The following is an 18,608-nucleotide window of genomic DNA, read 5'->3' as shown; positions in this document are numbered from 1 at the left end:
CATCCGGTACAAAAAAAAGCCTGTATGGCTTTCTTGAGTAATATTCTTATAGTTGACATACAAAAAGCTGCTTGGTCTACTCGCCACACTTTTACTAAACATTACTGAGTGGATGTTTTAGCCATCTAAAAAGCTAGAATTGGGCAAGCTGTCATATATACACCTTTTCAGTCTTCTGCAACATCCTTGGGCTAGTCACCACTTTAAGGGAGGAGTGCTATACAGTCTATGCACGATTCAGAAAAGGGGGTGGTGATGAACAGAGTGTCTGAATTAAGCAGACCACTCTTACCCAGTCCAAAGATCAGGGCTTGATCCATCACCGTTATTTAGCTCACTGCCCCATCCCAGCTCAGAACCTGGCTATATGCAAATTAGTCTGTCCCTGGCCCAGTGCATCATGGGAACAGGGCAGACCAAACTACCAAGCCAATTCTTCACCAGAAAGGAGACAAGCTACCGGGGACCGGTTTCTGGCATTTCAGCCTCGTCGGCCCGGCTTGCTTGAATCAGTCTGTCAAAATACTTTATTGCGATAACTTAATATCATACAAAGACAATGGCAAGATACATATTACATTAACAAAAATACACGAATTTACACATTAAAAACAGTTAAAATACGACAAGATAAAAGTCATCATAGACCATAATACAGTTCATATCAAGTACGAAGTATAAAGTGCAAAGTGCTAATGGGCAAAAGCTTAGGGAAAGAAAATTACGAATAAAATCCCCAGCAAAATAATCGTTAGCAACACCAATGTCCCTGTTACAATGGTTTTTATGGTTATAGTCCCAATGTAATTATAGTTAACCTAATTAAAGTGCGCAATCCGTGCTACAAAGGGAGGTCGACACATTCTTTAATCTAATATTCCTGCTCCTAATAGCTCTCACCAGAAAACTAGCCACATGAAACATAACCCTGGGAGTCTGTAACAGTTGTAAAAAAATAAGAGCAGGTTTAACTAGGATAAACCCAGCTTCCTTAAGTATAGGCACAAGGAACAATCTCCGAGCATCAATGTAGTGGCTACAAAACATTACAAAATGCATAGTGTTTTGTTCAGAGAAATGATCGCAAGAACATGGTGGCGCCTTTTCTGGGGTACTCCATACAGGATAAAAACCAAGATTAAAATGTATCAGATTAAAACGAAAACGAGTTAAAATAAACCTGTAGTACGAATGAGTCACAATATTCAAATAACTTTCTGGGCCATTAGGTATGGACAATATTAGACTAGCCCTGACGCAGGGTTTTTTCAATTCAGATTCTTCCCTCTCCAGGGATAGGAGCTCCTTCATTGCATGTTTTATAAACACAGTGTCTTTAGATGTTATAGAATCAGTTACAGTATAAAGCTCAGGCCTTCCCAACCTCAAAAAAGTTTCCTTAATATAAGTCAACCACCTAATATTTTTAGCTTTGTCCAATGACAAGCAGTCTCTCAAAATAATATGGTTTAGAGGAATTTCTTTATTGAGCCACAACCTCAACCAAGCAACTAAAGGTGCTATTTTAATCAGGTCTGTGAGGTAGGTTACCCCCAATTCCAAATGGACGGTGTAAGACGGGGTTGACTGTGGGACGCCGAGAACAGATCTAAAAAATTTGTTTTCTATTATCTGTAAAGGTTCCACTCCCCTATGTCCCCATAGTGAACCACCATATGATGCCACTGAGATACATTTGGCCTTATAGATTTTGATAACAGCTGCAATTGGCCTACCCCCAAGTTTTTTAGAGAACCCTAAAAGGGCTGCAGATGTCCTAGCCAACATGGTTACTCTATTATTAACGTGGGGGCCCCAGTTACCCTTCTCATCAAAGGTAATTCCTAAATAGGGAAAGCAGGTTACGCGAACAAGCTTTTCTTGTCCGCAAAGAAAGATTTTGTGAAAAGGTCTCCTAGCAGCCTTGCCCATAAGCATAACCTGAGATTTTTTAGCATTTATTTTCAGGTCAAGTGAACCCATAAAAGAATTAAAAGCATCCAGGAGTCGTTGAAGCCCCACCCCAGTGCGTGCCAGAAGAACCGCGTCGTCCGCGTAAAGGAGAACAGGAACCCCCTGTTCCCCCGCACGCGGAACGTCGCGGGTCACGCCCCTAAGATCAGGCTCCAGGGCGTTCACATATAATGTGAACAGCAGGGGTGCCAATATGCACCCCTGTCTGACTCCTTTTTCAGAAGCAAAAGCGTCGGTACACTTTACACTCGAAGAGACTCTAATTTTTGCAGTGAGGCCAGAATGGAGGTCAGCCAATAAATTAACTATAGTCCTGTCCAGGCCCATTTCGAGTAATTTTGACCATAACTTTGATCTGTTAACCAAATCAAAGGCAGAGGAGAGGTCCATGAAACCAAGGTACATGGACCCCTCCTTGGCCCTGGTATATTTTTCGATCAGCAAGTGGAGATTAAGGCATTGATCCAGGGTGCTTCTTTTAGGTCTAAAACCATATTGCACGTTCGTCAAAATGCTATTCTCTGTAACCCACTCATTCAGTTTAACTAGTATAACTCTCCCTAATATCTTGACTGAAGAATCAATCAATGAAATTGGTCTGTAACATGCAGGATCCTGCCTATTCCCCTTTTTAAAAATGGGGATAATTATAGATGTTTTCCATGTTTCGGGAATGTTATCATGGTTTAAGGCATTAAAGACCCTGCAAAGTAATCTTGACCAAAAATTAGGGAAGCATTTAAAGGCGTCTGCAGGAACACCGTCAGGTCCTGGCGCCTTTTTCTTCAGGGTACAGTCTATAGCATGTAATACTTCCTTTACTTCAATGTGCAGTTGGTTCCTTTTGGTGTTAACGTCAACCTCCTGCACCCCGGATTTTTCATTAGTATGGCCTGAATAAATGTCACTAAAATATTTAATCCAACCTTCACCAGGGATGTTAGTTTCAAGGGGGGAATTTTCCTCCCCTGTAAATAGAGGTTGATTGACAATCTTCCAAAATTCTCCACTATTTTTTAGTATTGCTGGGTCTAAAAGTTGCGTCCAGGCTTCATCTTTAATCTGTTTTTTCCTGTCTGAAATGGCCTTTTTATACAGTGCTCTGCTAATGGCGATAAGTTCACGATTCTTCGGAACAGTTTTTAAAGCATTGAGCAATGCAGAATGGGTTTTTGAACAATTACGATCAAACCATCTTTTAATAGGCATCAACTTTGGTTTGGATGACACAGAAAGCCTACAGTTTATCTTACTGCATATGCTACCAAATGCTAATATCACCTCCCTATCATTGGACCCACTGGATAGACACACACCGACCTCGTCCTCAGCCTCAGAGAGTACCTCTTGTACGAAGGGTTCCGGGATTATGCTCTCCCATTTCAGTCTGCGTCCCTGGTCCTTAACTTTAAGCGTTGATTTATTGTTATTATTACATGGACCATAATTACGCCCTATAAAATTAGAGGTTACAAGGTCCAGGGAGACAGGATTATGGTCACTGAAAGCAGAAACCACAGTTTTATACATTAAAACCTTAACTAAAAAACATACTGAGATAAAAATGTAATCAATGATAGAGCCATTGTCTGTTCCCTTAAAAGTAGAAGCCCTTTCCCCCCCCTCCCCACAACTAGATTCATATAAGTTCCATCTTGCTAAAAAGTTCTCTAAGCAACCCCCCTGTTTGTTATGTTCAAGATGGACAGGTGCACAATTAGGAGGGGATTCTGAGTCATCGCAAACACACATTAGTGAACAAGGGTGTATATTGAAATCACCCAAAAATATAATTTCAAAAGAGTTAACATCTTCACTATAGACTGACAAAAAGTGATCCAATTTATCTAGGCTATATGATGTACAGTCTGATGCATTGGAATTATAAAAATTTATGAATAAAATATTGGGAGATTCTACTGAAGAAAGTTCAACAATTAAACATTGCTCTAGACCGGAGTCACATTTCTTGAGGCTACCTTTGATGTCTAATTTAAAGAGGCTTAACAATCCTCCCTTAGCTCTTCCCGCTGCGCTAGACACTGCGGGAATACAGAAGTAACTATAGGCATCTAAAGAAAAACTATTATTTGTGTCCCAGGTGTCCTGCAGTGCAATAATGTCGAACTTAGTGATAAAATCTGTCCATGCCACATTGCCTACTTTAGCTCTAATACCCGCAATATTCCAAGTAAGCATACTAAGAACTGACACGTTATTCTCTACTCGACTTATATGTTCAGACGAAATATGTTCAGGGAAAAGTCAGTCGTTTTGATCCAAGGAGGTTAGGGGGGCATATCGGTTGGACAACATAAGAGGTTGCGCAGAGGGATTCTGATGAACTGAATGAGCTGGATGGTTAACAATGTTTTGATGTTGATCAGAGCCCCATCTTTTATTTAATTCCCAATTATTATCCCATCCAAAGGCTGGAGTCTTAGGGTAGGTGACATTCTGCTGCTCTCCATAAAAGAATTTTAAAGTTAAAGGGACAACAGAACCCTGCCTGCGTTGGGGTGGGAGTAAATTAGTGAGGATGTTTGGCAAAACGCCAGTGTGTGAAAAACTTACTGCCACACAATCCCCTTTAAATTTTTTGGGGCGATTTCCTAACCAGGAAACCCTTTTAGCTGTCTTGATCTCTTGGGCCAACTGTTGGCCCCCCCCTGGGGCTAGCCTCATGTTATTAGTAAGCCATTGTAACGCCTTATTAGACAAAGAGGAGGAAGATTCTACTGTGCCAGCTTCTAGGGGCGGTACATTAGCTAATACTAGGACAACCGGTGAGGCTTCAACTATGAATTGTAGAGGGTCAATAAGCTGAACTTGTGCAGGGGGAATCTCAACTGTTAGAGGACTATCCCCTCTACCATTTGTTTCATTGGCTGTCAAGGCCGGTATCTGGATTGGGGGATTATTAGGCAATAAATCTTCTGTGTCCTCGCCCTCCAAATCATCGTGCTCTCCAATGTTATTGTCCAAGTTAGCTACCAGCGTTGTAACATTATCAACACCCTCCATTATTTTGTTCAGCTGGCCACCTAACTTTTTAACCTCAGTTTGTAATTTGTCTATTTTGGTAATTAAAGGTTTAACAAAGACTTTCATTTTACTTTCAATTAGCTCAGCAATTCTGACAAACAGTTCATCATCAATTGTTACATTAGACTTAGCTCTTCCCTCTCCGTGTTCCTTCGGAATAGCCTTTGGGGTATTTACCCTCTTCCTTCTTAACCCTGACCTTAAACCTCCCCGTTTTGGCTGAATTTTAGCCTTAGAAAAATCTGACCGGGAAGCTTGATCCAAAATAGATTGATCATCTTCTGAGGGATCAACGTGTATGTCCTGGTCCAAATCACTGGGTATATTGTTCACAGAATTCATGATAAGTATCTCTGATCCAGACAGAGTATTTTCATTCAAAGTACCAATATCCTGAATAATAGAGCAATTAGGACGAGCTTCAGAAAGAGTCTGTATGGATACAGCATCATCAGGTGGAGGATGTAAGGTAGGAGTCAAACAACATAGATCAGGTGATTGGCTCAGCCCCAAAGATTCTCTCCTCTGTGAGTTAATTTTTTTCACAGTTTGAACCATATCATTTTCCATCGTGTTTACTAAAGGAGCAGTGCCTTTTTTTGGCATCCTATCAGTACAACCAAGGAACTAAATCCTCAGACTCACTATTAGGTAAAATTTATATGTGACAATGTCTTACTTGAATAGTTGACAATCTCTCGAGCATCGAAACAGGGTTTCTGGCCCTGTCCATGTCGCCGAGGGCCGTAGAGGGCCCGCCCTTTGCCCGGGCTTAGCCCCGGGCGTCCCGCTCGCGTCCCGCGACGCGGGGGTTTTAGGGGCTTTATGGGGCCGGCGGCGCTCACCTGCTGCATCAATCACGCGCCGCCGCGAGGCCTGCCGGGTGTTGTGGTTCCCGGAGCGGCGGCGCGGAAGTTTGTAGCAAGATGACTCTCGGCGGTGGCGGCTTGAAGTCCTGGCTGCCCCTGTCGCTGCGTCTGGCGTGGCAAGGTAAGGTTTTGCTTGAATCCTGATGGAGCAGTGAGCAAGGGACTCATGTCTGAGTATACCCTGCCACACCTATAGTGGCCAAAAATGATTCAGAAAAGGGGGTGGTGATGAACAGAGTGTCTGAATTAAGCAGACCACTCTTACCCAGTCCAAAGATCAGGGCTTGATCCATCACCGTTATTTAGCTCACTGCCCCATCCCAGCTCAGAACCTGGCTATATGCAAATTAGTCTGTCCCTGGCCCAGTGCATCATGGGAACAGGGCAGACCAAACTACCAAGCCAATTCTTCACCAGAAAGGAGACAAGCTACCGGGGACCGGTTTCTGGCATTTCAGCCTCGTCGGCCCGGCTTGCTTGAATCCTGATGGAGCAGTGAGCAAGGGACTCATGTCTGAGTATACCCTGCCACACCTATAGTGGCCAAAAACGATTCAGAAAAGGGGGTGGTGATGAACAGAGTGTCTGAATTAAGCAGACCACTCTTACCCAGTCCAAAGATCAGGGCTTGATCCATCACCGTTATTTAGCTCACTGCCCCATCCCAGCTCAGAACCTGGCTATATGCAAATTAGTCTGTCCCTGGCCCAGTGCATCATGGGAACAGGGCAGACCAAACTACCAAGCCAATTCTTCACCAGAAAGGAGACAAGCTACCGGGGACCGGTTTCTGGCATTTCAGCCTCGTCGGCCCGGCTTGCTTGAATCCTGATGGAGCAGTGAGCAAGGGACTCATGTCTGAGTATACCCTGCCACACCTATAGTGGCCAAAAACGATTCAGAAAAGGGGGTGGTGATGAACAGAGTGTCTGAATTAAGCAGACCACTCTTACCCAGTCCAAAGATCAGGGCTTGAGCTGGGATGGTGCAGTGAGCTAAAAAACGGTGATGGATCAAGCCCTGATCTTTGGACTGGGTAAGAGTGGTCTGCTTAATTCAGGCACTCTGTTCATCACCACCCCCTTTTCTGAATCATTTTGTCCACCATAAGCGTGGAAGGGTATACTCAGATGTGAGTCCCTTGCTCATTGCACCATCAGGATTCAAGCAAGCCGGGCCGACGATGCCTGAAATAGCAGAAACCGGTCCCCGGAGGCTTGTTTCCTTCCCAGTATAAGAATTGGCTTGGTAGTTTGGTTTGCCCTGTTCCCATCATGCACTGGGACAGGAACAGACTAATTTGCATATAGCCAAGTTCTGAGCTGGGATGGTGCAGTGAGCTAAAAAACGGTGATGGATCAAGCCCTGATCTTTGGACTGGGTAAGAGTGGTCTGCTTAATTCAGGCACTCTGTTCATCACCACCCCCTTTTCTGAATCATTTTGTCCACCATAAGCGTGGAAGGGTTTACTCAGATGTGAGTCCCTTACTCATTGCACCATCAGGATTCAAGCAAGCCGGGCCGACGACGCCTGAAATGGCAGAACCCGGTCCCCGGAGGCTTGTTTCCTTCCCAGTATAAGAATTGGCTTGGTAGTTTGGTTTGCCCTGTTCCCATCATGCACTGGGAGAGGAACAGACTAATTTGCATATAGCCAAGTTCTGAGCTGGGATGGTGCAGTGAGCTAAAAAACGGTGATGGATCAAGCCCTGATCTTTGGACTGGGTAAGAGTGGTCTGCTTAATTCAGGCACTCTGTTCATCACCACCCCCTTTTCTGAATCATTTTGTCCACCATAAGCGTGGAAGGGTATACTCAGATGTGAGTCCCTTGCTCATTGCACCATCAGGATTCAAGCAAGCCGGGCCGACGACGCCTGAAATGGCAGAAACCGGTCCCCGGAAGCTTGTTTCCTTCCCAGTATAAGAATTGGCTTGGTAGTTTGGTTTGCCCTGTTCCCATCATGCACTGGGACAGGAACAGACTAATTTGCATATAGCCAAGTTCTGAGCTGGGATGGTGCAGTGAGCTATAAAACGGTGATGGATCAAGCCCTGATCTTTGGACTGGGTAAGAGTGGTCTGCTTAATTCAGGCACTCTGTTCATCACCACCCCCTTTTCTGAATCATACAGTCTATGCACAGCATGTGTATCTGCAGCTACATGTGCCACAAACTAAAGTTTTTTACCCTGAAAGCATTTGTTTGTGCATGTAGTACTGTAGATTCACATGCTACACCCTCGTCCCCAGAAGCCTTTAGTTGCAAACACCTTTTTCAATTTTGCATTTACTATTCCATAGCATGCTCATCTTTTCTGTATCGCTGTGCTCCATCTACAATCTCACCCTTCAGGTGGAAAAAACAATCTGACGGCGGAACTGATACTTATATGCACTCCTTCTACATTCTCACTCTTCGGGTAGAAAAAAACCGATCTAACAATGGAACCAATGCCAATGCGCATTACCTCTAATAGGTGGAGTCATTACACCTTATGACTCGAATCACGTCTTTGAAACTAGATGGCAGTAGTAGGCGTAGCATGTGCTCTTTCTGCATTTATGTGAGGAAACCGTAGTCAAAAACAAAAATCCTAATTTATAAATCCGTTCTCTAAGTTTTCCTTAACATGTGTTCAACCGAAGCATTTAGATTTTTTTTATTTATGTACAATGGAAGCATCTGTGTGTGGAGATGGAACATACAGGCTAAGGTTGCACGCACCCATTACCTACCAACATATAGGAACAAATACAAGGGTTAGGTTAAGGTTTCTTAAAAACTTAAGAATCCTTGCCTTTGCTTCGTTGTTGGAATACATTGACAGATTCAGCAGTCTGGTGGCATCTGAAGTCTCTGTTCAAATTTCAGAGAAGGCATATTTACTCAAGTGTAGGAGATGTGGCTTTTTCAATTCTATTGTTGGTCTGTGTTTTTACCACCTGTGTGGTCTCACCTTCTTGTATAGACACATCACGGACCTCCAATATTAAGAAGTCCAGGAACAACATTCTCTTGGTCTCTCAACATGGTCTGGTGTAGAGTGATTGAGATGCGGGGCGGGGTCTAAACATCTTTGTGAATATACTGAAGAGTCTGTCAGAGGCTCAATGCAAGTCTGGGTTTGTTCTGTGGGATCCCTAAACTTCTGATATTAACAGAGCTTAGGAGGGAATTTGGGATTTATTTATCTTTTCTCCATTAGAATTTAAATGCCATTTTTAGGTTTCGCCTACAGCACGCATTTGCAAGAGTTTGAGCTATTAGCATTGTAAATGACAATACCTTTTATTTATTTGCTTTGAAAACCTGCAAGCAAGGCGTAAACACGCACTTTGCACTTATAGTCATTGCTCATGAGAAGCAAGGCTGGCAATTACTGTACCTCTTTTACTGCCAGCCTTGAGTTATGCATTATATCACTTTTTTGTTTTGTTTTTAGTTTAAGCCATGATGCACTGCAGCTCAATTGCTGTGCAACATATAAAAACGCATTGACAAAGCAATTCATCCATTGGTCTGTTTTTCTATCATTCACATTTTTTTTTTCTTTCCTGCGACACATTACAGCAAGGGGCAATTGTTGCGTCCATATCAGTCACTGGCTACTTTTATAGGAGTGATGCCATTCTGCTCTTTTACAAGAAGCACACACTCACACAAAGACATTCTTTTGAGCTCCTGGGACACCTATGTCAATGTGTGCTTTTACAGAACAAAAAATATTTTTGCTTTTTTCCAACCCCCAACAATAAAGTTTTTACAATACCCTTTGCAATGTTGCAATGTTAAGTTCCCCTTTTCAGGGCAGTATGGATCTGCAGTGCCACTATGTATTCAGGTAGCCTGCTGATCGTGTAGCCATGTGCATTGCTACACATTAAACTAATGATGGAATTTCTCTTTCAGCTTGTGAGTGCACTGGCCCTGGCGTGTTTGATGGGAGCTGTGACAGTGAGAACGGACAGTGCGCATGTCGCAGTGGCTTTGAAGGTGTTGCGTGTAATAAGTGTGCTCCTGGTTTCTTCAACTATCCTCTCTGCCAGCGTGAGTATTCGCAGTGCTTCTCCTCTCCACAGTGAACATTTGTGGGATCACAGTGGCTTTGTGCAGAATATTGTTAAGCCTTGTACCAATCTGTTTAAATCTATCTTCTTCACAGTGTGTGGTTGCAGTGTAGTTGGGACGTTGCCAGAGGGTTGTGACCCAGCTGGGAGATGCATTTGCAAACCAGAATATGTTGGACCGCGGTGTGACCAGTGCATTGTGGGATACCATTCTTACCCCTACTGCCAAGGTAAGAGGGTCTTTGTGTACACTGCTCTTATGAGGTGTTCATATCCAGAGGAAGGATGGGAATCAGTAGGAAATTGTCTTCCAATCATACCAGATCCGAGGTAGCCAGATACCAGGAAGTATGCAGTTGACTAACTGGAATACTCATGTACTACGCAGAGGTGAAAGGAATATTGGAATATAGATACTAAATGTAGGAATAAAGGGCATGTTGCCTGGATTGGATTAGTCCTTTCTTTCAGTAATGGGGTAAGGATCTTTGAGTTTACTAATGCTTGGTTAATGACACCAGAGGCAGAGACTGGGTTTCAAATGGACCTTAAAAGTGGTGAAAAAAGTTCACCTTCTCATCAACTATGACCAAGTGTTTTCGACTTCTCAACCTTTTTGGATTCGTGTTTTTAGAAGTAAAGTATCTGTTGAAAGGCATTTGCAGACCCTAAATTATCTTATAGGCATGTTTTATTCTCCAGAGCTTCTGCACCCCAACCCTCTTAGAAATGGCTCCTTTCTTGCTCCTCAGTTCACATCATTCTCAACAGGAACCCTATGTTGATTAATAACTTGCCTTCACCTCTGTTGATCTGAAGTTCACTCCCTTTTTGTCATTGTGAATCGCATCCCCTTGCATGTGAGATGTAGGACTCCTTTGGTACCAGATGTCATGCTGTCAATCAATCAAATCGACTTTATTCGTTTTAAAAGACCATAAAAGTTTAACAAACTAAACCTCACAATTTTAAGATTTTATTGCATATTTTTAAAATATGTCCCAATGTCATCTGCTGCACTCATTTGTCTGACCTCAAGTTAAGCCTCCACCTGTTGAAGTCCTCCTATGTTTCACCATAATGATGCCAAACTTGTTGGCTTCCAGTTTCTCTCCCATAGAACTCTTCTGTTGCGTTTACACTCCCTCTCGTCTGTGGTAAACAACACTGATGCTCATCTTCAGTGACCACATCCATAAGAATGCTTTCTCTCACTTAAAGTCATACTCTTTGTTTTTCAGGCTGCTCCTGTGACCCTCGGGGCTCGGTGGATAATACCTGTAGTCCGACTGGTCACTGCCAGTGTCACCCCAACTATGCTGGGCCAACGTGCAACCAGTGCGCTCGCGGCTTCTACGGCTACCCTAGCTGTACAGGTGGGTAATGATCAGCCTTGTGACTGATACTGTGACACTGTTAAAGATATTGGATTTCCCTCTCTCCAGTATGACTATGGCATTTAAAGAGTCCACCTGCTTCATGTCTATCCTGACTTCCCCCTTGGGGCTTGGGTTCTGACCCACACATGGTTCAAAAGTCTTTTAGTCTCTGGGTGGGGGCAGGGGGCGAAGGTGAACAGATACCGGTCTGCACCACTGCACTGGTAATAACAACTTGAATAGGGACCTCTGGGTAAAGGATTTATACCCTTAATGACAGTGTACATTTCCACAATGCTTTTTTCTACTTTATTAGCTAGTTCTCCTGGCCTAGTTAGTTCTTTATGAACCCTGTAAATAAACAAACAATTGAAACACAATGACTTAAACAATCATCCCTAAAGTAAGGCTGTCGGTTGACCCATAACTCTCACTCCACTATCGCTCCAGTCAAGAAGTTTGGTTATTCTTGGATACTTAATGGAATAATATGTAAATATTGCATAACATGATTTTGCACATGATAACAATTGTGGGGAATTATTGTGCAAATACAAGAACATTGTTTTGACTAATTATGGAATGAGTGCACATCTTTGACTCGGAATATAGCAACGAGAAGTGATAATCTGTATAGATCAGTTTTGCTTTGCAATCTGCAGCACCAGGATAAGTTTCTGTTGTGGGTGTTAAATGTGTATTATTTTTGGACACTCAAAAGTTTCAAAATAGTCTTTATTAAATAAAAATACATGTTCACAAATCTGTTTCTCATGGTTGTTGCATTGCAGCTTGCCAATGTTCCATTGATGGCTCCCTGCATAGCATGTGCGACCCGGTGACGGGTGCGTGCAGCTGCCTTCCAAAGATAACGGGGCAGCGCTGTGACGTCTGTGTGCCTGGAGCCTATGGATTTCCACGCTGTGAAGGTACTGTTCTCCACTTGATTTGGTTACCTTATTAATAGGGAGGATCTTCGATTGCAGAGGGGCGGGAGGGCGCCTGCTTCTTACAGTCGTGATTGGAAATGGTTTATGTATTCCCGAAGGAATATGTGGCAAATTACTTGGCATGTGCACTAGCCAGACCTTTACCAATAAAGCCTGGATTGCAATCGAGCTGTATGCTCTGGGTGCCTTCTTCCTGCAGAATGCCGTGTCAAGTACCACTAAAGAAGCAGCCGGAAATATAATGTGCAATTCTCTTTGTTGAGCATTGAGCACAGTGGTCCAGGATAGAAAGCGATAGTAATGGGGTTCGCATTCAGAAAACAATCTCCTGTCTACTTTGTAGGATGTCCTGCAGACAAAGGTACTAATTGCGTGACTGCTTCTCTCTCTCTCAACTCAAAGTTACCAAATATTAGTATTATGTCACGCAGTTCATGCAGGGGAGTGACCCAGGGACTGTGCTTTATCAATGGTGCTGAAAATGGTGTTTCATAATATGCTAAGGTCAAAACAGAACACAGTTTACCCAAGCTACCCTCAGGCGTTGGGTCATATTACGATCAGCAACACAAAATTACCCCAAAGGTTAGAACTTTCCAGGCTAATACGACAGTCCTGATGATGGTCCTGACAACTTGTTAACAGGACCGAAACGTTGACTTTTCATCATTGATTGGACTGTTGTTACAGAAGTGTCTGCTGATTGCCCTCATGATGACGAATTTTATGTATTGCATTGGGATGAAGGAATAACGTTTTTGGATCACAACTATTCCGTCAGGGGTAATTTTGCCTTGTTGATGTCTTTCTTTAAAGAGGTGTTGTGTTGCAGGTAGGTCATGGAACACAAAGGGGCAGAAGCAGGCATTGCACAGTATACTCATGAGCCCCCGCTGGAGCATAAGTGCAACATTTGCAGGTTTTAGATGAGCCTACTTGGGGAAGGGGAGCAGCCTGCAGAGGATGATGATAAACACACAGATTGAGAAAGAAGCATCTCCCAGAACATGTATTAACTTCACTCACTGACAGACGAGCCAACTCTGTGCTAAAAAACATAAAACAAGAAAACATGCAGGCGGTTACCGATTGATATTAACTCTGATATTATTTCTTCATAGTGGGGTCCTGTAATCCAGCGGGATCAACCAACCTGGAGTTGTCGCCAACCTCGGTGAGCTAAAAAGATCCTGCTCCCCCTATTGTGTGTATTCATTTACCTATACCTTGTCTCTCACCCTGTACCTTGTCTATCCTTCACCCCATTTGTTGTCTGTTTCTCTCCAATGATTTAGTCTACCCATCTCACATTAAATCACACAGCGGCTTGTTCTCCATGTACTTTGTCTCTAGTCCTCCTGTCCGACATCTTGGATGTTTTACTGCTTTTCACTTCTGCCTAATTGTATTGCCTGGAGTAAATGTTTTGCCCTTTGATTTATGTGAATGATAGTAAAACTATTTTCTGATCATGATACCTGGTCTGGGAATGGAAGTGATAAGCCGTCATCGCTCTGCACATCACACCAAATGCCCCGAAGAACTGAAGGCCACGCAGAAGCCATGGGTCCTTTCACCATGTTTAAACCATGTTCCCTTTCTTCCTGGCCAGGGTTCCTGCCAGTGCAGAGGGTTTGTGGAGGGCCTGGCCTGTGACACATGTAAGCCGCTGTACTGGAACCTGACGCCGGAGAACCCAGAAGGATGCACAAGTAAGAACGTCCTTAACTTTGAGGGGGTCCCTTAACTTTGAGGGGGTCCCTGACCCAACACTGATGGGGAGGTTGGCATGGGCAAGAGATAAGGGACTGTAGAGCCAGGTCCAACGGTCACAGTGCTGAGCGTGAGGCTTCTCGGAGCCAACGTCGAGGTCCACATAGCCGGCATTGGGAGGGGGGGTGGAGATGGAGGAACCGAGCCGTCAATGGAGGGCCCATAGAGAAAATGCCATTGAAGGCCCCAAGTGGACAGTGGGGGCAGTGGGGGCAGGTGGACAGTGGGGGCAGGAGCTGACATGGAGGGAGCCCACAGCCACAGGAACCAAAGAGAAAACATTGAAACATCATTGAGCTAGCACTCCGGGGCGACAGAGCAGATATTGCAGGGTGGCGCACAAATTGATACCAAAGAGTTGGTCTTTAAATCTCCTCGGACCCCAAACAACCCCCCTCTTTTGTGATTCACCGCACAAAGTGATTCCAAAGAGTAGGTTTTGGAACTGAAGGACCCACATAGCTGTCAATGCGTCGCTTGCATAGCGGACCCTCAGAACCCGCATATCTGATGCCTATCGATCTCGTATAGTCCATTCCTATGCATCATTTCAGATGACATGGAAGAAGCAACTGAACCAGGACTAAAGGGCATAGAAAAAAGTCAGGGATTGGAGCAGTGACGCCAAAGGAGCATCCTTAATAAGGCAGCCTTTATTGAAACTGGTTAAAAAGCCTCTGGGTGAACAGTGCCACTCTAAAAATTGTTTCCCATATCTGAGTATCACCCATTTTCATATATCCTGGGTAAATTCATGTCACATCCCAACCCTCTGCTGTAAGTTGGCCTTTCATAGGCGTGCTTTGACTTCTTGACGCGAGTAGGTTATTTGTGGTGCTTGTCCTGCTCCTAGTGACGTCTCCGCCTTTGTGTTTGGCCAGAAGATGGATGCCTTTGTTTTGTGAATATCAGAGTTCTGCTGGGATTGTCTTGATAAATGGTGACAGCAGGAAAAGTGCAATCTGTGGCTTCCTTAACAAATGTACCTCCCTGTTGTCATGAGAGCCCCACAGTTCGACCCAAGTAAATGTCCTGGAACAAAACATTGTTTTCTTGTAGTAGAACTATAGCTGCCTGACTCTGTTCAATTAATTTATTTGAATGCATATTATATCCATAAAAGTACAACTAAAATCCATAGAATCCATTACATTAAAAAGAAATCATAACAACATACATAAATATAACATACAGTACTTACTGCCTGACTCCTTATGGAGGACAAGTGGGGGATGGGGGATACCAGGTGATTGTCACTGGGACAAATCCTTTTCCTTCTTTAACTTTTTTTGTATCTGAACCAGCCCTTTAATTCACAGAATGCACTCCTTTCTCAACGAAAGTCAGACTTGCAAATGGGTGAGTGTTCCATTGAAATGAAGCCACCTGGCAGCTCTACCCAATAAAATGTTTTTGTTCCAGCTCAGAGGGGGTTGTACTTAAACAGCAGTTCGTCTTCCCTTGTTTGAAATGTCTTTCCCTTCAGCTTTGTTCTCGGAGTGCTGCTTGTCTCGTCTTGTGGTTCTCAGTTTATCCCTCATGTTTGCCTTCTCTCCGCAGGCTGTCTCTGTGATGCTCGAGGTACAGCCAGCGGGGTAGCCGAGTGTCATCAGGTGAGTGTTACGCAAGCGCTTCACCAGCATTTATCGGGTTAACATTTGGGTGGGTGAGATCCCACCCTGCATATTTAAAGGGACACCAGGAGGTGAAACATCCTTTACAACGCGGTGTTTACACCACGCGACCTTTACGACGCAGCCATTACAACGCAAGTCATTACAGCGACTTGCGCTGGAGGGCGCTCTTGTTTAAGGAATAGTTTGATTTTCTATTCCAACACCTTCCCTACTGTTACGTGGGCTGGAGTTGGAATAGAAAATTAAATTAATCCACAATCCAGCGCCCTCCAACGCAAGTCGTTGTAACGACTTGCGTTGTAATGGCTGCGTCGTAAAGTACAGCGATCAAAATGATCGCGTTGTACTGACGTACATCCCACCAGGAGGCAGGTGGACCAGTCGTGGATGGTACTGGCCTGTGCCCTGGGACCGGGGCAGCGCCAAGGACTGGGTTTATAGAGCTGTGACAAGGTGGAAGGGGCTGCAGAGCACAGTTTGACTGCCTTTTACAGTTCATTTGGGAAGTGTTTTATGGGTAGTTTGTGATGAGACATTACTACAAATCACTGCTCCTGGTTTTATTGCAGAACAAAGGTGTGATAGAATCTGCCCCTCTGTTTGATGCCTTTTTTAATATAAATAAACACTTGAAAAAAAATGCGTAACTGTAGAATAAAAAGGTGATACCCTCTTGAGCAAAGGCATAGATGGTGTTTACCCATTGTGGGAATTTTAAATTTACGCACACGCTTTTCCACATTTGGAGAACACGTCATTTTCAAGCAGAAGCTTCCATCTGATCAGCACTGCTTGGGAAACATCTGGAATTATCTGCTTGTTGTGTATGGCTTACACAGGTAGCCTGCACACCGGACTCAAAATCAGGTCATGCATTTCTCTGACGTCACGACAGCTGAAAGCAAAACTTGTTTCCACTGTTGGTATCAGAGGCAAAAGTTCCCTTAGCCAGTCTTTCCCTGCCTCACTTGGGTTTTGGGTTATGGCTGTCCCTCTCACCCTCTCACCTGTCTCATCTCACCTTTTGTGGTTCTGAGGGCCGGCTCTAGAGCGCTGCGACGGGTGCGGCCGCACTGGGGCTGACCGGGAGGGGGCGGGTTCAGAGTGTAGCAATAATGTACGATTTAACAGCACCTGCTGCAGAGTTCCTTGTGCGTCTAGCTTTCAGGCAGCAATAAAAATGTCATGATAACTCTTGTGATTAACGTTGCTGCGAAAGAGAGAGAGATCAGAGTTTTAACCAATGGTTGTTATAACTCGCCTTAAAGTAGTGCGGAGGGTTAATATGCCTGCAGCAAAGAACAGAGCTGTATTTTATGTGGACAGCTGAGTTGATTAGAAAAGTCCACCTTCAGCAGCGCTTTTGAACGAATTAAATGTATTTGAGAGAGGGGCGATGGAGAGGTGGGGGGCGCTGCCTCCGGGTGGTAGTGCAGGAATCTGAAGAGAAGGTCTATTGGGGGGGCACTCCTTGTTACACCAGGTGCCACCGGTGCTAAAGCCGGCCCTGGGTCTACACAGACACAAGCAAGGTGGGAGAATGCGGCTGGCACCACAACCTATATCTCTTTTTAAGACACACATCTGCGAAGACCTGCGACTGACCGGGAGTTCAGTTGATGCTGAGTGGTGACTCCCAGAGAGCTGTTCTCAGCATGGTACTGGCTCTTCAAGACATGGCTTTGGGTGGGAGAGGAAGGCACAGAGTGTGTTTGACTGAGTGACCAGACACCAGTCATTTGACATTTTTATAGTTGAAGTGGAGGACATGTTGAGGGTAGCCAGTTATTTTTTTTTTTTATATTAGACATGTGAATAATATTGAGGTCAGAGAGGTAGGTGAGTGGCAGGACACCTGGCAAACCTTTTATATTTGAGCAGTTGAGGCTAGCGCAATTGGGTGGTGGGTACCAGGACACCAGGTACTTTTATCTTTTAGGGTTGGTAATGCAGAGGGGTGGCGACGTATCTAGCTGTACAGGAATTTCTTTTTATAATGTGGTAGGGGAGAGCAGGCCAGAGGGTGACTAGAGTGGGCAGCAAAACACAAGGTGTCATTTTAATCTACCTGCACTTGGGAATTGTTTTATCACATCTCTGCCTACGTGGGCACACCTGATATTAGCTTTTTTCTGGATTCAGTTTTCGCTAGTATTAGGACTCTTCTGCACTGTGGCACTGCCAGTCAGGCCCTGCCACTGTGAATGTGCTCTGTCCATAAAATTGTACTGTGAAATTGGTTTCATGTAATTGTTGTATTCATCTTTCCAGTAAGGCTATTTTACTATCTATATACAAAATATATAAAGCAGCACCACATTCTAGGCAGTATACACTTTTATCCCATAGTTTCCATGTCACCCAATTCGCATGGTTTCAGAAGGCAACTTTACCTCCTTTCTAGGAAAAACAAACTCATTTTTCATCAAAGTTTATCCCAAGCAATTAGCCCACTAATTTCTAGTGAGTAAGACATTCGAGGGCATCCAGTCGTCGTGTGCTTTAAATTAACTGAGATAGTTGGCCTGAAGCCATAATGAGCCGAGCAGAGTTTTAGTGTGCCTGTGTTTCTTTCCCTGATTTTAGGGCAGTGGACAGTGTTTCTGTAAATCCAACATCTGTAGCCGCAGCTGCTCTGTCTGCAAGGATGGCTTCTTCAACCTGTCGAAGGACAATTACTTTGGCTGTCAAGGTGAGCCAAAACCCCCATTGTCTGTACAAAAATGAAATTAACCTCACCTCTTGACTGCCACCTTAATTTTGCTCTCAGCAAGTTTAACTGTTGCAAGTTACAGATTCCACTCAAGAATAGCCTGTTACAGTTTTCTGCCCAGGTGGCATTATAAAATGTACCCATTATCAGGTTGTCATTTGCAAAATTCTGTTATGAATTGTCTTGCTTTTCCCATG

At 44.1% G+C, this 18,608-nt stretch overlaps 1 protein-coding gene across 2 annotated transcripts in view; it reads left to right on the top strand.

Annotated features, from left to right (window-relative positions):
• Positions 1-18,608, top strand: part of LAMA5 (laminin subunit alpha 5) — a 346,280-nt gene that overhangs the window by 183,455 nt on the left and 144,217 nt on the right. For both annotated transcript variants that reach the window (XM_078651602.1, XM_078651601.1), the window contains exons 13-20: positions 9,802-9,939; positions 10,055-10,189; positions 11,201-11,335; positions 12,130-12,267; positions 13,410-13,462; positions 13,901-14,000; positions 15,622-15,674; positions 18,285-18,390. In XM_078651602.1, coding sequence (XP_078507728.1) covers positions 9,802-9,939; positions 10,055-10,189; positions 11,201-11,335; positions 12,130-12,267; positions 13,410-13,462; positions 13,901-14,000; positions 15,622-15,674; positions 18,285-18,390 — 858 coding nt within the window. The remainder of the gene's footprint in view (positions 1-9,801; positions 9,940-10,054; positions 10,190-11,200; positions 11,336-12,129; positions 12,268-13,409; positions 13,463-13,900; positions 14,001-15,621; positions 15,675-18,284; positions 18,391-18,608) is intronic.

The sequence above is a fragment of the Lissotriton helveticus genome, chromosome 7 (assembly GCF_964261635.1).
Source record: "Lissotriton helveticus chromosome 7, aLisHel1.1, whole genome shotgun sequence".
NCBI classification, from domain to species: domain Eukaryota; kingdom Metazoa; phylum Chordata; class Amphibia; order Caudata; family Salamandridae; genus Lissotriton; species Lissotriton helveticus.
The sequence above is the reverse complement of the archived record's forward strand: the minus strand, read 5'-3'. Positions and strand labels throughout refer to the sequence as shown.